Raw genomic sequence first — 20,016 nt, 5'->3', positions numbered from 1 at the left:
AGGCTTCTGAGGGTTGTCACCTGGACCCTGGAGCCCACAGGTCCTGGTCTTGCGAGACACACAGAGACAGACAGAGTCCGAGGCAGAGACAGAGAATGGACCCAGGAGAGAGGAAACCAGAAATTCCATGCATCGGCCCAGAAATGACACCCGGTCATCATATTCGAGCCCTTAGAACCCGGTCACACGGGCCGTCCACCCGGGAGGGGAGGGGGTGACAGAGGCACGTAGGACCAGGATTCGGGAAGGCTGGGACCACAGTGGTGTCTGCCCAGTACGTAGGTCCAGACCAGGCGCTGATACCCGAGCCCAAATGCAATGGAGCCCCTGGCATGCGTGTCTGGTGGGCACAGGGTCTGAACGAGTTCACCTCCACCTTCCCTGGGCCTGGGACCCAGGCAGGAGGGGTGGCTGTGCCTGGACCCGGAGAGGACCCAGGCCCGCGTGAGTGTGTTCCGTGCCAGGCCCACCCCTTCCTCGTCCTTCCACGATCACGTGTGCCCACAAGCCTCATGGGATAGCAGGCATGGGACGTGTCTACAGGTGGCTCCCTGATGGCACCCCTACGAGTAGATGTCACAAGGACCCCACTGTGCAGACGGGTGACCGGGGGCCCCGGGAGGCACAATGCAGGGTCCCAGCACTGGTCAGGGGGAAAACCCAGGTCTGAACCCAGCTCTGTGGCCCCAAAGCCGCGGCCCCGGCTGCACCAGGCCTCGCGGGGACGTGTCTGGGCTGTGTTGGTGTCACTGTAGGGACAGGGCATGGGGTGGAGGGGAGCCCTTTGCAGCCTGGGAGGGGCTCTTGTGGGAGGAGGAAGCCGGGTAAGGGGACCCCAGGAAGTGACCTCACCTCTCTGGTCACAGAGCCCAAGAGACTCGGAACCCGGGTCACCAGGCACCCACGTTGTGGGGACAACGCCCAACTGGGCTCATTCGTTGGGACACCTTTGCCTGACGAACATGTTCTCCTGTTGTGTGCCCGTGTCCCGCGGCTGCCGGCTCAGGGGAGCCCATGGCCGCGACGCTTCCCGACCCGGGAGACAGTGGGTCAGGTCGTGCACAGGACGCCTCAGGTCTCTAGCTCGCAGGGACCCAAAGGTAACACAGGGAGACCTAGAAACAGCCAGTCCAGCCCGACACCGCTCTGATCTGACCTGTGCGGCCCCACGTCCCCTCCCGTGTGTGTGTGTGTGTGTGTGTGTGCGTGGAAGGGGGGGTCGTGTGTGGAGGGCCCACCCAAGCAGGTGCAGGCTGATGAAGGGTTCAGATGCCTGGTTGGCAGGTCAGGCTCACACCCCGGTCAAGGCTGGATGGGAGGGACAGGGTGTGCTGTGGTGGCCCTCTTGTCCCCGATGTTCATCCCGAGCCTGTAGGTGGATGTCACTGTGTCCCAGGCACAGGGCTGTGCATACTCAGGTCTGTGTCCGATCTGGGAGCAGCGGGGAGAGAGGGCGGAAGGACACTGAGGTGGCCGGGCGGGGCTGTGATGTCTCCGGGTCGTCCGCGGGTCACTGTCTTTACAGAAATCAACCAATGAAATCGGGAGGCGACTCTCGGAATCCCGATTCACCTGCCCTACAGAGTTGTGCGAGTGCCCCGTCGTCCAGGAGGGCCACCCTGGACCCAGGGAGAGAGTGGCCACACGGAGGTCTCAGGAAGCAGGGCCTGGAGTTGGCCTGGGAAGGCCTCCTTCACCGCCCTGGCCCCTCCACAGGGTCCTGGTTCACCGGTCCTGGGATGAGGACCCGGAGCCCCCGGAGCCAGAGCCCGAGGGTGAGAAGGCTGGGGTGGGAGATGTGTGTTCACGGGGCCCGGGCGTTGCTGGGCCACCCAGGGAGGAGCCCCCGGGGGCTGGTGTGGGGCCACGAGCAGAGACTGAGAGCCCCGGGCTGCGGCCTGCAGGGGGGCAGAGGTCCTGGTGTGGGTTCCTGGCCGTGGCTTCTTGGGGAGGCTCTGGGGTGAGTTGTGTGTCTGCAAAGGCCCCTGGAGAGGCTGGCGCTGGGTGGGGTGGGGGACCGTCCCTCCTCTCACCCTGAGGCCTCGGAGCCGCTGCAACCATCACTCTGTTTCCTTCTCAAGAGTCCGGGGCAGGAGTGGAAGCCGGGTCGGCTCCAGAGCTCGACCCAAGGGCATCGGGGTCCTCGGCGTCTCTGCAGGCGGGGGTGGAGTCTGGAGCGACTCCTGCAGGGGCCTGGGAGCCACCAAGTGACCCCAGCAAGGGACAGAGGGCACCTGAGCAGAGTCAGCTGGTTCCTGCTTCTGCTCCCGACACTGTTCCTGCCACCGCCCTTCTGCCCACCCCTGCCCCCGCCCCTGTCAACGCCCTTCTCCCTGCCCCTGCCCCCACCCTTGCTCCCACATGGATGCCAGTCACAAATCAAGGGCCTGAAGGCCTACACGGGGTGTTTACTTTACTTTATTTTTGTTATATTTTATTTCAAATTTATTCTCCAATCCCTGACCCCGACCCCCCACCAGAATATCTCTTCCTCTTCTCCCTTATACTTTTTCTCTTCTACTTTTTAGCTGTTATGTTATTTGTTCATTAGTTATAATCTATATTAATCTTCAATAAAAAGTTTTATTTATTTTACGTTGTGCAATTCCTGAGCACTGGGTACGCTCACAACGCCGTGAACCACGCCACAGAATTTTGCGGCAGAATATCTCGGTCCCCAAGGGTCACCGTGTACCCGGAGCCCTCACTCCCCTTTCGTGCCCCCTCCAGCCCCTGGGAACCCCCAGTCTGCTTTCTCTCCATGTTCCGTTACCTAGTCTGGAGGTTTCCTTCAAGTGGAATCTTGTAAGAGATACCTTTGGGTCCGCACCGACTTTTCAGATGGGACAGATTCATTTTTGTACTTTGTGGTCGTTTGAATAGACTTTTTCTCATTTGATATTGAAATCACAATGGATTAAGGATTAGGTGGGAAAAAAGAGGCCCCTTCGGTGACAATGGGCACCGTCTCGGGGTGGAGACCCCTGTGCGTGCTGTGACACCACAGCCTGAAGCCAGACAGGACACGGCGGGTCCTCCCGTGGCCCAAACAGAAACTGGGAGATGCAGAAGGCCGGACGGTCACAGCACAGAGGGGAGAGCATCCCTCACGACCCAGGGCCAGAAGGTTCACAGGCCTCTGGGCCAAATAATGCTCCGACTCAGTGCGTTCCCCGGAATGGAGGCCAGACCTGTCCCAGTCCAAGGGGAGGCGACCCCCATGGGAGCAGGCATCAGAGATGCGGGACATTCCGGGGTGGGACTCGGGCAAGTGAGACCTGAGGGACACAGCGCTGGTCACTTCAGACGGGCAGGTTTCTGGTCTAGGGACCGGCAGCCCAGGTGACAACGTGAGGAAGCCAAGGCCCCAGCCGATCCCCAGCGAGAAGTCCTCGTCCTGCAGGGGACCGGCTGGCCCAGTACTGGGAGAGCCCCCAGAGCCCGGGGTCGGCCCTTCCCCAGCCCCATGTGGGGCCCCAGGCAGGCTGGTCGCTCTGCTCCCCTGAGTTCAGGGGGGGCCCTCGGTATGTGGTGGGGTTTCCCAGGAAGAGGGACCCCGAGCCCCAGGACGCCAAGATGCACGCCTGCGGGTAGGACAATCCAAAGTCAAGGAGATGGGCTTCCTGACCCAGTTCGTCTTACTAGTGACCCAGGCTGTGGTATTAGCCTCGGTGTTCCCATCTGTGACATGGGGATGTAACGGGCCTTGTAGATGGGTTGTCGCATTCCCTGAGAGATGAGGTGGAATCGTGGCCTGGTGCCTGGAGGACATAAAAGGGCCACCTGGAAAGCTGTCCCAGAGTCCCCCAGGGCACAGGATTCCGGAAGCCCCTCTTGGCCCCTGACCACTGTCCCCCTTCTGGGAACACTCAGCGTTGTTTGCGGAGGAGGTGGAGACGATCCAGGAGGTCAACAGGTCCCACGTGGAGGAAGGTCAGCACTGGAGGGACAGAAGGACGTGTCCATGCCCCCTTCCAGGGCCCGAGTTGTGACGCCCTCTGACCGGACCTCTGACCTGAGCTGGTGTGGACCCCGCTTCTATGGTTCCCCTCCCTCCCTCCTTCCGTTCCTCCTTCCCTAATTCAGCTGGGGAACTCAGGTCCCTGCTGTGTGCTGAGCACCATGACCTCTTCAGTGAGCACGACCCTACGGGGTCCCCCGGGTGGCATCTTCCTTTGCAGGGTCTGAATCTTCCTGCGCTGTGTCCCCTCTGGCGAGTCTGGGAGGGAGGCCTCTGCACATGTCCCTGCAAGGAAGCACGAGTCCAGAAGGTCCAGACCACCTGCCCCAGGTCCCAGCCTGTGGAGCCTGAACGGCAAGGCGGCCCCAACCCCCACAGCGGATGAGGGAGGCTGGACCTTCGTCCCTCCCAGCCTTCTCCAAAGTGCAAGGCCTTCTCTCCAGCCCAGGGTGAGCCTGCTGGGCACACAGGCCCCTCCGAACATGCCCTCCTTCACATCTGGGTCTGGGCCCCTTGCCCCACGCTCAGCTCCTCTGCCGGATGCAGGGGGAGCCCTCTCCTCTCCCTGGGTCTGCTCCTGGGGTCCCGGCCTGCTGGTCTCAGAAGAGCTTGCAGATTTGCTCCCCGTGACCAGCGTGGGATCAGGGACAGGATGGGGGCTGTGGGTCGAGGCCAGGCCTTAGCGAGTGCGGGACGATGGGATTTGGTAAAAGAATGACCCGCAGGTTCAGCTGGACTCCTGTAGACGGAGCAACCAGACTGCATACCCACTGGTCCCCCCTGAGCGCACAGGACAACACGGAACAGAGGAGCAGAGACCCGGAGGGACAGGCTTGGCCCAGCGCTCACCTGCCCTTACGGTTTCAAACCTCACCTATATGGGGGCAGGCGTATGCTGTCCCGAAGGTACCTGAGGCAGAAGCCCTGTGTGGCAAACACAGGACAGAGCTGCTCAGGGTGACACCGGGATGAGGCGTGGACTCCCCGAACCTCCACGGCCCCCTAGAGGCCCGACCCCCAATCCCAGAAGCACAGCTTGACGAGCCCATGAGGAATCCATCGCTTCTTTTTATAGCAGGCAACGCTGAGGTTTTGTCCAAGGTCACCCAGAACGTCTAGGGCAGAGCCCGTGGCAGGTGGCCTGAGACCCGGCATCTGTCCACAGAGACACGTCTCCTGTTGTCGCCCGGTCCCGGTAGTGAGGCCCCCCGGGGGCTGACATGGCTGTCTGGGTCTACCCTGAGCTTTCCAGAGCCGTCTGCTGGGCTCCCGGGAAAACGCTGGCCGTTACTCCAGACAGAAGGTTCTGCCCTCCGGTAAGAAAAGGGAGGTGCATGCACTCACTGGGCTAGAGGCCCTGCCCCCACCTGCCCTTGGCGATTAAGGTCTGGGGAGCGCTGTCTTCCTGCTCCTTCCAGGGTTCTAAGACATGATCGACCACGTAGCCCCTCCTTCCTGGGAGACATTCCTGGGCCTCCTCCGGGATCTCAGGCGGAGGTCACAGCAAGGGATCAGGAGGGAGGATCTGGGCGGTAGGGAGGTTGAGGACGGAGTTTGGAGGCCAGGGCTCCCGGTCCAGCTTGGCCGCTAACCAGAAAAGGATCCCTAGCCATTCCCCGGGGGTGCCGCCCCATCCCCTTGGTGGTGTCAACCCCTCTCCTGGAGTTACCAGTGGGGAGACCGACCACCAGGAAGTTCTTCCTCATCTGCCCGGAAGAGTCGAGACCACGTTCACGGACAAATCGAGGAGCGTGTTTCCCTACACACCCATTTGACAGATGGGAAATCTAAGGACAGGCCAAGGGAACGGAGGCTTGCTTCTCCGGGGTAGCTGGGGCATAGCCCCTCCACCGCGGGCCTCACTTGGCTTGGTCCTAAGCTGCTGGTCGAGCCCGCTGATCCCAGCGAGACCACACGGCTGTCACCAGAAGTCCTCAGTGAACCCCTCCCTGCTCCAGTCAGCTCCAGGCGAGCAGGAACTAGGTTGGCTCATTGCTCTAAGTCCAAGTCCCCAGAACCTTCCCGCAATGTAGTGGACGTTTACCTTCTCTCGAATAACCTGGTGAATTGATATGCATCAGGTGCTGTCATTGACAGAAACCGCCTCTGTCCTTGTTCCTTTGTGGATGCATCCATGCCTGCCCTCAGCACCTTGTCTGCTCCCCGCTGTGTGTACGCACCTGGATCCCAAAAGCGAGCCCCGGACCCAACCGAGGAGGTGGTACGGCCTCTGACCCACAGCCAGCAAGGGGGAGCGCTGTCCCCATGGCCCTCCTCCCCCTAAGAAGACACGTAAGCCATATTCACCAAGGTTTTTAACCATTGTACACACTCACACACACACACACACACACACAGACACACACACATAGAGCGAAGGGTGGGGGTCCTGGAGGACCCGCACACGTATGTCTCCTGCACCTTCCGCTCCGGGCTGGTGATGGACACAGGACCCCAGACCCCATCTTCTCTGGGTGCCCCGGGGAAGTGCCAGCCTAGGCAGCCCCTTGGGTACCCTGGAGACCCCCTGGCCATCAGGCTGGCACATCTCCCCATCCCACGTATGGGCCCTGGTTGTGCTGCCAGCCCACTGGGGACCCCTGCCCCGTGGCAGAGCTGCCTCCAGTCCCCTTCTCCTTGCCCCGGTGTCACCTCCCCCCTCCAGGGTGTACTCCCCTTGAGCCGCTGCCGGGTGGTCAGTGTGCGTGTGTCTGTGTGTCTGTCTGTCTGTCTGTGTGTGCGTGTGCTTGCCTGTACGGTCTGGGGACATCCAGATATAACAGCCCCACCTCGTATGGCGTTGATACGGATCCGACGGGATCTCATGGGTCTCATTCCCAGGGCGAACCCCAGGGCAGGACTGAGTTTGGCCTAGGACGGAGACCCCCACTGCTTGGACTTTGCCCACCTCACGTAACCTGGGCCGGTCCCTGGCCTCAGTCTCCCACCTGGCCCTGAGGTTGGGCGTGGAGTGACGTCAGCGTGGACAGGGCCCAGGCTCTCCTCCTGGGTGGAGGGAGAGGAGATGTGCCAGGCACACAGGCCTCCCTAGCAAAGGGCAGCTGGGTCTCGTGTCCTCGGCCTGGCACGGCTGTGTGCCCTCCCCAGGGGGCTCCGTGCTGCTGATCCCGTGTGAGCCCTGCTGCCAGACCGCTCCCTATACCCCAAATCCTGTGAACCCTCGGATCAGCCTCACCCCAGCCAGTGGGCCGCAGACTTGAGGGCCGGGTGGGTTGGACACGCGGGTACACGAGGGTCGCCGAATGTACCTATACCGTCCCAGCTGTCACAGACCCCACGCTCCCCCCCAGGGTCCAGCTGGGTGCACGGCCGGGGCAGGGGGCCTGGAGGAGACGGTGGACACCAAGTACGGGCAAGGAGAGGATCAACCTGTCACCTCCCGCCCCCCCTCCTTCTCTCCACCTCCTCCCACGGTCTTCCTGCCAGGACGCGGGACACAAGGGGCAGCCTGTCCCTGGCTGCAGCCCTGGCCGGGTCAGAGGGGTGGGAGGGAGCCCAGGAAGGAGGGGGCACATCGTGGGGATGTCTGAGTGTTGGGGGTGGTTAGAGTTGCTAGGGACCCCCCGGGGTGCTCACTGACTTCACCCCTTCTTATACATGAACTGCGGCCCCGGGATCAAGGGCACTCAGCTCTGAGTGACCAAGTCCAGCCGTGAACGGGAACGAGGGAGTCAGTCTTCACCCTCATGGAGCCCTGCCCTGACCATCACAGGTCTTGTCCTGGGTTGGGGCTCCCCCAGCCAGGTGACCCCCGTGCCTCCGGCTCACCTTCCTGAGATGGGAGTCACAGACCCCATTTTCAATGAAGAAAATGAGGCTCTGACACCCACCACGTGAGCTTGTGGGTCACAGGGCTGGGACATGGCCCTATTGTGGGTTTGCCCCTCGGACAATCCGACCCAAAGCCTGAGCTCACACGGGAGTCTGAGGAGGCTCCAACCCTGGAGATGAGGACGTCCTGGGTGGGGGCCATGGGAGGGGCGGTGGCGGCTGGGGCCTCTGAGGGGCTTGGGCTCCGTGGGCTCCCTGGGGGGAGGAAGGCCCTGGGGAGGCCAGAGTGGGGTGAGGGGTGCCCACGGGGGAGGGCGTCTGGACCAGCTCACGCAGGGCGCTGGATGTCGGGCCAGGAGTCGGGGGTCACTGCAGGTTGGGGAGGGTGGGGATGCACTGCCTCTGTGGCCCCCAGCTGCTGACCGTGGGGGAGACACCGTCCCACCGCTTAGGCTGTGAGCTCGAGGGCGGGGTGGTGTCTGGGCTTCACCATCGTGTGCGGGTGCCTGCACACAGCAGCAGACAGACACGGGTGCTGACGCGTGCGGGGATGAATGAATGGACACGAGGCTGCGGCTCCCATCTGTCGCTGTAAACAGCAGGGTCCGCGTCATGCGGCTCTGGGATGGTCCCAGTGAGTCAGCGAGATGTGACGTGTTATTCCTCACCCGGCACAGTTTTAGGGCTGAGAATCCAGCAGGGGACGGGATGGGGTGTGTGCGGATGGAGCTGACCGGAGTGGGTGCCGCTCGAGCCGGGCACAGACACCAGAAATACGTGGCTTGTGGGTGTTCTCGTCGGCCCTCCCTCTCCGGCTGGGGACGTGGTGGCCGCCGGCCTGCGGCAGAGGGAGTAACGGGAGGGAGCGGAGTCCACACGGCCCCCAGGCGAAAGGCAGGGGCAGCACAGAGCTGAAGCGGAGGGGCAGGGAGAAGCGCCTGGGGACTGCAGCCTGCCTGTCTGGACACGCGTGTGGGCTAAGCAGGTGACCTCTAGCCGGTCAGTCCCTGGAGCCACGACACTGGGGCGTCCGAGGGCGATGTCGCGGAAAGCCAAGCACCCTTTTCCCAGTTTGATGCCGACTCAAACGCCCAGGACCCACCTGTGAGCCAGGGGAGGTGGAGGTCAGCGGTGGGATTATGGGGTGTCTCCGGGCCCATCACTGTTCTTTTTCTCATTTCTAACATCCTGTTGGAAATATGCCAGTAACTGGAACAAGGTATCACACACGATGTCTGCATAACACCCTGTTCTAGATTTTCTGAAACAAGGTCCTCTACAATTAGGGTCATGGCAGACGCTGGACCCCGGCCAGCACCCCGGCGGGAGACACCGTGGCTGGCGTGCAGGGTCTGGGGCGGCAGGGCCGCCTGGAAGGGGCGGGGATGTTGGGGGACGCACATCTCCCCCGGAAACCTGCTGTGTTACTAGGGTCTCAGCCCTCCCTGCAGTGTCTACCTTTTGTATTCCACCTGAAACTGGCCCAGCCTTTCGTTCCAGAATTTCACATGGCCAATAACAGCCGGAACAGAGGAGTGAACGCACAGGTGTTTCCTACAGCTGCCCTGGGCCAGTGTCCGCCTTTCCTGGCTTGTTTCCCAACTGTCCCTGAGGGCCTGAGGTGGAACCACATCGCTCACCCAGCCTGGGGGCAGTGTGGGCTCTCAGCAGGGCTGGAGGGTAGCAGGAGGCAGGGGGTGGGGACGCTGGAGGCAGGGGTGGGGACACTGGGGCAGGACTGGGGCCCTCCAGCCAGGGCAGGGGAGGAGACGCACGCCTGGGGCAGGGGAAGGGAGGCTGGGGCTCAGGTCGCGGGCCTCTGTCCTCACTTAGCCGAGTCCGGAGACCCAGCCGCGTCCCTGGACCAGGTCGGTAGGGCGCACCCCGCCCTGGAGACTCCGCCCCTCCTGGTCCCGTGTGGCGCACGTCCCTGGGGGTGTTGGAAGGGTTCCTCCAGCCGCTGTGGGGCCTCGTCGTGGGCACTGGGTGTGCGCAACCTGTTGCAGGGCGACCCGTGCCCGCCCACAGTTTGCAGACCTTGCACGGGGCTCAGCCGGTGCCCAGAGTCCACTTAGGACTGGTCTGGGTGCCCTTCGACTGCCCAGCCGCCCCGGGGGCCCGGGGATCCTTTGCCTGTCCCCGGGCCTTTGTCTTGCACTGTCCTTGTTTGTGTATGAAGGGACCGGCTGGAGACCTCCGTCCCTCCATGGAGGATCGGGGACCCCCGTCATCCAGCAGGTGAGAGGGCAGATCCTCGGCACCAAGGGGAGCGCCGTCCACCACCACTGCCCTCGACCCCCTCGGGGCGCCTGGGGCAGGGGCACACCTGAGGTCATTTTTCCTGTAATGACCTGGTAGCAGGTGCCCAGCTGTAGCTAGGGAGGCTGTGTTGGGCCTTTTCTGTACACAGAATAATGCACATGTGCTGGTTTCCGGAGGCTCCTTTAATGCAGCTGATGTTGTCAAGGTTCACCATGAGTGCGGCATGGACCGGGAGTTCAGTCGGTCTCAAGCCTCATAATGTTCTTCAAATCATTGTTATTGTGTAGATAGGCCGTGTTCTGTATCCACTCAGCAGTCGATGGACATTGGGGGTGTTTCTACCTTTGGGCAACTGTGAGCGGCAACGCTGTGAATGTTCACGGTCAGGCTTTTCACAGGTTTTCATCCCTGGATCATACGGATACTCCGTGTTTACGTTTTGAAAAATGGCCAGACCGTCTCCCAAAGGGCTACATCACTTTATATTTCTGCCAGCAAAGGAAGAGGACCCCAACGTCTACGGATCCTTGCCAACACTTCTTCATATCTATCTTTTTAATGACAGCCGTCCTGGTGGATGTGAACTTGTATCTCATTGTGGCCTTGATTGGATTTCCATCCTAAAGAACGATGTGGAACACTGTCAGTACTTGTTTATCGTTTCTCGAGTAACGTCTCCTCAGCTGCATTTCCCATTTTTTCTTAATTTTTTTTAATGTTTATTTATTTTTGAGAGAGACAGAGACAGAATGTGAGTGGGTTAGGGGCAGAGAGAGAGGGAGACACAGAAGCAGAAGCAGGCTCCAGGCTCTGAGCGGTCAGCACAGGGCCCGACGCGGGGCTCGAACTCACGAGCTGTGAGATCATGACCTGGGCCGAAGTCGGCCGCTCAACCAACTGAGCCACCCAGGCGCCCCTGCATTTCCCATTTTTAAATTGGATGCGTAGTTTCTTCCTACTGAGTTGTAAGATTTAATATGCATTCCACATGCAAGTCTCTTAGGATATATGTCCTTAGCCGATTCATTGTCCCATTCAGTAGGGTGCCTTCTAGCTTTCGTGATGCTGTCTTTCAGTTCACCTACTTGTAGTGTTTCTTTTTGAGAGAGAGAGAGAAAGACAGAGTGCAAGTGGGGGAGGGGCAGAGAGAGAGGGAGACGGGGAATCCGAAGCAGCTCCAGCTCTGAGCCATCAGCACAGAGCCCGATGCGGGGCTTGAACCCACGAACTATGAGATCATGAGCTGAGCTCAAGTCGGCTGCTTAACCGACTGGGCCCCCCGGGCGCCCCTGATTTCGTTTAACTTACGCGTGGCATTCAGTCAGTTCCGTATATACCTCGATGATTGGGTAGCTGTGTGTATGGCCGAGTGATCACACAGCAGGCCCTGTTAACGTCCATCTGCACACCTAGTTGCCCATGTTTTCTTGTTACAGAGACTTTTCAGATTTACCCCTTGGCAGTTTGCACACGTGCAATGCAGTATTAACTATAGTGACCACGCTGCACATCACGTCCCTAGACTTATTTCTTTCATCACTGGCAGATTGTACCTTTCGACCACCTTCCCCAGTTCGCTCATCCCTTAGCCCCTGACTCTGGCAACCACCAGTGTGATCGCTCTATCTGTGAGTTCTTTGAGCTCTGTTTTTAAGATCCAACTTACGGGGCGCTTGGGTGGCGCAGTCGGTTAAGCGTCCGACTTCAGCCAGGTCACGATCTCGCGGTCTATGAGTTCGAGCCCCGCGTCAGGCTCTGGGCTGATGGCTCGGAGATGGAGCCTGTTTCCGATTCTGTGTCTCCCTCTCTCTCTGCCCCTCCCCCATTCATGCTCTGTCTCTCTCTGTCCCCCAAATAAATAAAAAACGTTGAAAAAAAATTAAAAAAAAATAAGATCCCACTTATAAAGGAGATATGATATTTGTTTTTCTCTGTCGGACTTATTTCACTTAGCATAATATCCTCGTCTGTGTTGTCACAAACGGGTTTCCTCCTTGTTTATGACTGACTAATATTCTATGATATGTACGTGTCTGTGTGCGCACACTCCCACTTCCTCTTTATCCGTCCATCCATCGTGGACGCTTGGGTACCTTCCATGTCTTGACTCTGTAAGGAATGCTGGGGGGCGGGGGTAAGATATCTTTTGGTGTGAGTGTTTCGTTTTCTTCCTATAAATACCCGAAAGTCGAATTGCCGGGTTACATGGTGTTTCTCTTTTCGATGTCTTGAGGAGCTTCCATGCTGCTTTCCGCATCGGCTGCACCAGTTTGCTGTCTCGTACAATTTCTTTCTTGGTACTGTGCTTGTATCCTGCAGCCTTGCTGAACTATTTTATTACTTCGGAAGATTTTCTGTGTATTCTGTACGATTTCCTGTATACCCAGTCACGTTGTTTGCAAGTAGAGACGGCTTTCCTTCATTCCCTCCGACCTAGATGTCTGTTATCCCCCTTTCTTGCCTCGTTGACACGGCTGAGACCTCCAGGACAGGGTGGGCTGCAGCCGGGGCTTGGGCCTGGTCCGTCTTGCTCCTGACCTCAGGGCCAAGGCTTCCGGTCTTTCCTCCTTTCCGGGTGACAGGAGCTGTGGCTTGTTCACAGGTGGCCTGTAGGAGGGCTCAGGAAATTCCCTTCTGTTTCTGCTTTGAGCGTTCGTATCACGAAATCGTGTTGGATTCTGTCAAGGGTTTTCTGTACTTAGTGGCGATCAGATTTTACAGCAGATTGAAAGCCACGAAGTCGCGTCGCTTTCCCTCTTCTTCTGTCTTTCTCCCTCACACAAACACACAGAACTTCTCTGGAAGCTCATCAGGATGCGGATGGGAGCTCTTTGGTCCTGGTTAACCTCATTCGGGCCGCTGTGTGCCTGGGGGTGGGCCCGTTCAGAGGACACGCCCAAGGGACAACTAGAAATCAAAATAGTAGTGATAATCTTCCAGGTGGTGGCTGCCTCTGGCATGCGTATGCCATGATTTCCTCTTCTCTGTCCCGACTGTAGAGTGAGAACTTTTAGCATTAAAGGAGACAACTGTACGGGAAACAGAGCATATCAAGCATGTGTCCTAACGGGTAATGACCAGGAGGCGAAATCCCCTGCTCACCCGAGACGCATGTCAGAGGGAATGCAGCATCTTCTGTACTGACTTCCTTTGTGGAAGTCCATGTTCCGAAAAGACCGTTTCTGGCTTGTTTTCTGAGGCCTCGCGTCGGGAGGCCCGCTTTTGTCTTCCGGGAGTCTGGGTGCTGACGGTGTTTCTGGCCGGTCTCACAAGCGGCAGCTTGAGCCCACAATGTGGCTTCTTCCAGGTAAGAGGGCTTGGGGGGTCACCTGTGTCCTCAGCCAGGAAAGTATCAGCCTCGCACTTCTCGGCATTCCCAGGAGGTGCCCGCAGAACCCAGTACGCAGCACGAGGCCTGGACCGGGGAGGCACTTTGCACGCTACGTGGCACTCGGTCTCTAAGGCCCGCAAGTGACAGAGACTCTTAAAGTGGGAACGGAAAGTCAGTTTAGCGCTGTGGTAGTTGAGGTTCTCCAGGTTAAGCTCCAAATAAAGAGAGTGAGACAGTCATCCTCCCTCCTAACGTAGCACAGCTGTCCCACATACAGTTCAAACCATACAAATCCTCTTCCCGAGGAGGATGCTGAGCTCTCAGGGGACGTCCACGCTTGTCATTGATATCCTGTGACTTACATCCTATCATGTGAAGTGAGCCGTTATTAATGCACCTTATGTTACACGATAAGAAGTCAAGGAAGGGAAGAAAAGAGAGGTATTTGATATTCACGCATACGGTCTACAGGTGAGGAAGACGCCCTGGGGTGGATCCTCGGGCTGGGGCTTCTACACGCGCTGGAACGTTTTCTGGTTTTGCAAAGGCACGTGGGAAGGCGCTCACGTGGCCAATTTTCGTCCTCTTATGTCACCAGTGCCGCCCATGGTGCGGGCTTGACCCCCGGCTCCAAAGCTCGCACCGCCTTCAGGGCCAGCTCTTTGGTACCGAATCCGGAGTTAGAGCCCTCTCCGGCACAAGCCCAACAGCAGACAGAGCAGCAGCTACGGAGCGCGGGCCGGCTCTCCCACCTGATCCAGTGTCAAGTCCAGAGCCGTTGTTCTAACATCAGCTCACGTGAGAGCCCCGGAACCACAGCCGGCTCCAGCACCGGCTCCAGGACCAGCGGAAGGGCTGGAACCAGCACAGGCACCCGCGGTATCACCGGCTGCAGAGACAGAGGCAGCTCTGTCGTCAACCGACTTGCCAGGTCCGGCACCAGCCAGCTCTGGAGCCTGGGTCGGACCGACGTGCATTCCAGAGCAACGGACAAGGCAGGAGTGAACTAGACCTGGTCCTCATCGCTCCCGGCAGCACGACTAGAGCTACAGGCATCTCTAGGGCTGGAACCGTCTCCAGAGCCAGCGTCAGCACCGGAAGTGGCCTCAGCGCCAGATCCCGCCCTAGAGTCAGCTCAGACACGGGCTCAAGAGCTTGAGAGACCTGCAGAGCCAGCCAGCTCCATCAAAGCGCCAGACTCAGAGTCGGTCTGAGCCCCGGCCTCTGCGTCTGAGCCACTGGCACAGCCGGTTCTGTCACCAGCTCAGAACTAGAGCCAGAACCGGCTCCAGAGCCAGAGGTCAAGCCCCTTCCCAGCTCGAGTCAACTCCAGGTCCGGCACTGATTCAACTGCCGAGATCGAGGCCGCTCCAGCTTTGGCTCCGGTGCCAGGCCCAAGGTCAGGGTCGGTGTTCTCCCACCAGCTAGCCCTGGCTCGATGCCGGCTGTAGCGCTGCCTCCAGAGACGGAAGGCTGCACGTCACCCAGGAAGGCAGCTCCAGACCCACCAATGACCCCAGGTTGCTCCTCTGCTGAGTCAAGGAAGCAGCAGAGCACCCCAACCTCCAGGCGGCAGGGGAGCCCTCCTCCAGCCGCAGAAGCAGAAGGGAGTAAGCTGTGTGCTTCCCTGGACGGGTAGGAAGCCAGTGCCTGTGGAGCTGGGCTCCTGTGTGCTCCCGCATAGGGTGACGGTCATGGAGGGGGGACAGCCAGGTCAGGCACAGCACTCGGTGCCAGACCCCAGGCTCCTGTGAGGGAGCTGAGCAGTGAGGCCCTGGGACTCCAGGGACAGGTGACTTCCGCCGAATGAGCTGGGCAGCCGCAGGTAAGTGGCGTGGTCTCTCTGAGGCTCTGGAAAGTGGGGCTGACGACAGCATCCTCTCTCGGGATCGCCATGGGGGAAGTGAAAGCTCGTAGGTGCGGGGCCCGCGTGTGGACAGGTGGGGCTTCCTCCTTCCGGAGAGCTCACCCGAGACCCCAGAGGACGGCCCTGAGGCCTTTGCAACCACTTTCCCAGGTCTTGGCCCCAAGTGCAGGGAGTAAGAAGGGCACAGGGTCGCCTCAGAATCCTACTCCAGTCCCTGGACACAAGTGGCTGAAATCACCAACCAGAAGCTTCACTGCCCAGGCTCCTCGGCCAGCGCCAGTAACTCTGACGCAGAAGTGCCTGCTGCGCGTGCGCTGGCTGTCCGCGTGTGTCCCCTCTGGGCTCCGAGTGCAGTCCCCAGGGGGTGGGCAGGTGGTGGGCATGTCCTCAGACGAAACCAGACTCCCCGAGTCGAGCTGTGAACCCACGATCACATCGGCTGGGTCTGGACTTGCCCCTGATGACCTGACTGGTGGCTGGGCAGGGGTGTGTGTGTGTGAGTGTGTGCGTGTCGTCTATTGAAATGGAGTGCCCACCTTCCCTGTGGGAGGGGTTTCTGGGCCAGGCACCGGGAAGTAGCCTTAGGGCCTGCTCAAAAAACTGTCACCGAGGGGCTCACCGCACTTGCCCGATGACGGGGGAGCTGCTGTGTGCAGGGTGGGGAGCAGCGAGCCCCCTCGAAGAGGGACCAGCCATGGGAGGCGGTTGGAGAAGACTTTCAACCTCTTGGGGTTGGGGAGATACAGACCTGGACCCGGAAGCTTACACGCTCGGGTTCAGTGCTGGGGCCCGAGCAAGCCCCCTCTTCCTCCAGGGGCCCTCTTTGGCCTCCCCTGGCCACATGCTGGGCCTGAGTCCTGATCTGGGGAGATGGGGGGGTGACCCCTCCCCGGAATACCCGCCATTGACTGAGGGCCCAGTAGCCTTCAAGGGAGGGCCCTGCAGGGGCAGACACAGTCCTGGGGGGCCAGGGACCGACTACTGAGCCAAGAGGGGCAGGTGGCCGGCCCTGCAGGTTCTGCGAAGTCTGCGAGGCCACGTTGACCAGAGCTGTGCCCGAAGGGTGTCGACTCCCTCACAGCAGGTGGGAACCTGCAGGGCATTTGCCAGGGGCGGGTCCTGCGGGTGGAGGGGGTCTGCCAGGGGAGCTCGGCACCGGGGTGCGCTGCTGGCTCCAGCATGCTGACTCGAGGCTGCACGGGTTTCCAGCCTCCTCCGCCTCAGGCTCGCTCCCCTTTGTAAGACGGGGCGCTGATGGTCCCCCGTCCCCCGAGGCAGAGGTTAGGGAGGCGCCGCGGGCAGACTCGCCCAGGACAGGCCAGGACAGCGGCTGTTCCTTAAGCAGCCGAGGGTCTGCCTCCTCGATAAGGCGCACAGGTCCACGGCCCAGGCTTTGGGCTCCTGCCGCCAGCCTCTGGCAGCGACCCTCCTCCCACCCTGTCCCCTGTCCCTGCAGATACGTGGCCTTCCTGGAGCTGTTCCTGCAGACGGTGGAGAAGCACTTCATGGTGGGACACAGGGTCGCCTACTACGTGTTCACCGACCGGCCGGGGGATGTGCCCCGCGTGCCCCTCGGGGAAGGGAGGCAGGTGGTGGTCCTGGAGGTCCGGAACTACTCGCGCTGGCAGGACGTGTCCATGCACCGCATGGAGATGATCAGCAACTTCTCCCGGCGGCGCTTCCTCCGCGAGGTGGACTATCTGGTGTGCGTGGATGTGGACATGAGGTTCCGCGACCACGTGGGCGTGGAGATCCTGTCCCCCCTCTTCGGCACCCTGCACCCCGGCTTCTACGGGGCGGCCCGCGAGGCCTTCACCTACGAGTGCGGGCCGCAGTCCCAGGCGCACGTCCCCAGGGACGAGGGTGAGTTTTAGTACGCGGGAGGCTTTTTCGGGGGGTCGGTGGCCGAGGTCCTGCGGCTCACGTCGGCCTGTCACCAGGCCACGGTGGTCGAACGGGCCCACGGCATCGAGGCCGTGAGGCACGACGAGAGCCACCTGAACAGGTACCTGCTGGACCACAAGCCCACCAAGGTGCTGTCCCCCGAGTACCTGTGGGACGAACAACTGTTGGGCTGGCCCGCCGTCGTGACGAAGCTGAGGTATGTGACCGTGCCCAAGAGTCACCGGGTCATCCGGGACTGATGACGGGCTGGCCTAGTGTCCGTCAGGGGTGCCACCCTGACCCCAGCCGTCAGAGCGGATGGGCTGTCGCCGCTCCCTTTCTCTGTCCGGTCGGGGGACATCGCCGAGGCCCGGCGCCGCCCGCATCGGGCACGGGCACAGTTAGGGCTCACCGGGGGCCTGCCGGGGGGCACAGCACCAGCAAGACCCCTTGCTCTTCGGGTTCCTGGTCAGAGTTGAAAGGTCTCTTGCAGCCGCGGGCAGGACGTGAAGGTGAGACCGGATCAGGACCCCCTTGGCTGGCGCCTGGCTTCCCGGCAGCCTGAGGCACAGCCCGCCGCCCGCTGGGGCAGGACAGTCCCCCCACCCCCTGGCCTCCCTCGGTCACTGCGGTGTTGTGGGTGTCGCACTTGCCCTGTCACTGCCACTAAAATGTTCCTGGCGGATGACGGGAATTGCGGGTTGTCCCGCAAACCTGCCTTGTGCGCATCCTCGAGGCCCCGGCCAGGGTGAGTGCTGCAGTTTCTCCGCCTTGCGTCTCCCTTCTCACATCAAGGACAGGGCGGCCCGCGTTGCCACTGCTATTTCTCCGTGACGTTGGCCAACTGTTACAATTTCTGGGGCACTTGCCGCTGTAAACGGCTCCAATTTTATGTCGGATGTTTTCTATTTATTTTTTTAATTTTATAAGGTTTATTTATTTTTGAGAGACAGAGAGACCATGAGCTAGCGGGGAGGGGCAGAGACAGAGGGAGACACAGCATCCGAAGCAGGCTCCAGGCGCCGAGCCGTCAGCACAGAGCCCGACGCGGGGCTCGACCCACGAACCATGGGCCGAAGTTGGACGCTCAACCGACTGAGCCCCCCAGGCGCCCCTATAACCTTGATAATGTTAACCATGTTCAGGTGTACAATTCAGTGGCAATAGGCACATTCACTGTTCTGCAACTGTCCCCTCCGTCCATTTTCACGACTCTTTCGTCACCCCAAACTCTGGGTCTGCCCACTAGACCCTAACCCTCCCACACCCATCCCCCTCCCCGGGCCCGGCACCCACTGCTCCTCCCACCCCTCTGAATCTGACTGTTCTCGGTCCGTCATGAGCGGGGTCCTCCAATATCGGTCCTTTAGGGACTGGCTTATTTCACGTAGCACAGTGGCCTCAAGGTCTGTCCCCGTGAGCCTGGACCTGACCCACTTTCCCCCAGAGGAGTTGCTCAGCTCTGTCTTGTCTAACCTGAGCCTCCTCAGTCCCCTGTGCTCCCCTCATCTTCCTCCTCAGCCTGAAGGACCCCGGGGCCCCGTCCCTTAGGCCTCACCGATCCCACCCCATCTGAACCGAACTGTTCAGTCCAGATGCCAGACACACACCCCTGGGGGCCTCGGGCCTCCCCTGCCCACCCGTCCGTGTCAGGTATCTGCTCCGCCCGCAGGTGCCCCCATGTCAGGAGAGAGACACCAGGTCCAGACCCTTGGTGTCATCTGTGACTTCTTGCTGGCCGCCAACTCTCCCAGTGGTGAGGTGGCTACCGGAGGGCACTAAATGTTCAAAACATTTCAAGGCATATGTTAGTCTCGGCTGCCTAAGGCAATGGCTGAACCGAGCAGAACGACTGGAAGAAAGGCCGAGTGGTGAGGAGCTTTAGGGAATAAGGACCTAGAACCTCTGGCCCATTATTCCTGAGCCTCTAGGAGGCTTGCGTGCATGGGCCGGGTGCATGTTCAGGAAAGACCTGAGAAGGGCCCCGGCTCTCCCCTCTGGTGACTGTCAGACTCTGCAATTAGGAAGTAAAGGTCAAGGCAGAGTTGTAAACAGCCTGGGTGGTGTGGAAGTTGTATCCTGATCTTTGCAGACCATCTCCTCCCCATCTGTAAAGACTGGAGGTTGTTTTCTTCTTTGGGGGTTGGGCGGTGGTTCCGGGTGTTTAAGGCAATGTCTGCCCAATGAGCACTACATTCACAGAACAGACACTTCGGTGACCACACACGACAAGGAATACAGATTTTACACAATTAGTTCAGAAAAGTCACTACAGTAGCAACTACTGCGAGCTGTGCCAGGAAACCCTGGAGGGGAAGACTGATATTTGAGTTGTACATTATACTATTCAAAATGTCAATTTTCAACAAAAAACATTTAAAAATTTTTTAATGTTTCTTTGAGAGACAGGGAGACAGAGACAGAGACAGAGTGCAAGTAGGGAGAGGCAGAGAGAGAGGGAGACACAGAATCCAAAGCAGGCTCCAGGCTCCAGCTGTCAGCACAGAGCCCGACGTGGGGCCCAAACGCACAAACCATGAGATCATGACCTGAGCTGAAGTCAGACACTTAACCGACTGAGCCACCCAGATGCCTCCCCCAAAACACTTTTTACAAAAAGTTTATTTATTTATTTTGAGAGAGAGAAAGAATGAATGGGGGGCAGAGACAGAGGGGGACAGAGGATCCTACGTGGGCTCTGTGCTGACGGCAGAGAGCCTGATGCGGGGCCAAAACTCACAAATCATGAGATCGTGACCTGAGCTGAAGTCGGATGCTTAACCAACTGAGCCCCCCGGGCACCCCAACTAAAAAACACTTTTGAGGTGTGCAAAGAAACAAGAACATGGACCCTGTAGACCGTTGAAAACAAAGCAATTGACGGAAACCGTTCCTGAGGAAGCTCATGCATTAGACTCT

The 20,016-nt window shown here is 59.8% G+C and overlaps 1 protein-coding gene across 1 annotated transcript; it reads left to right on the top strand.

Moving 5' to 3' along the window:
* The first annotated feature begins 3,614 nt into the window (after positions 1-3,614).
* Positions 3,615-17,497, top strand: LOC122474447 (histo-blood group ABO system transferase-like). The gene is given in 7 exon segments (XM_043565317.1): positions 3,615-3,696; positions 3,874-3,933; positions 7,070-7,161; positions 7,273-7,328; positions 13,945-14,144; positions 16,298-16,451; positions 16,670-17,497. Coding segments are annotated over 7 exon segments (1,332 nt in total). The 3' UTR covers positions 17,358-17,497.
* Positions 17,498-20,016: the final 2,519 nt, after the last annotated feature.

This window comes from Prionailurus bengalensis, chromosome D4 (genome assembly GCF_016509475.1).
Source record: "Prionailurus bengalensis isolate Pbe53 chromosome D4, Fcat_Pben_1.1_paternal_pri, whole genome shotgun sequence".
NCBI lineage: Eukaryota > Metazoa > Chordata > Mammalia > Carnivora > Felidae > Prionailurus > Prionailurus bengalensis.
This window is presented reverse-complemented; position numbering and strand designations above follow the sequence as displayed.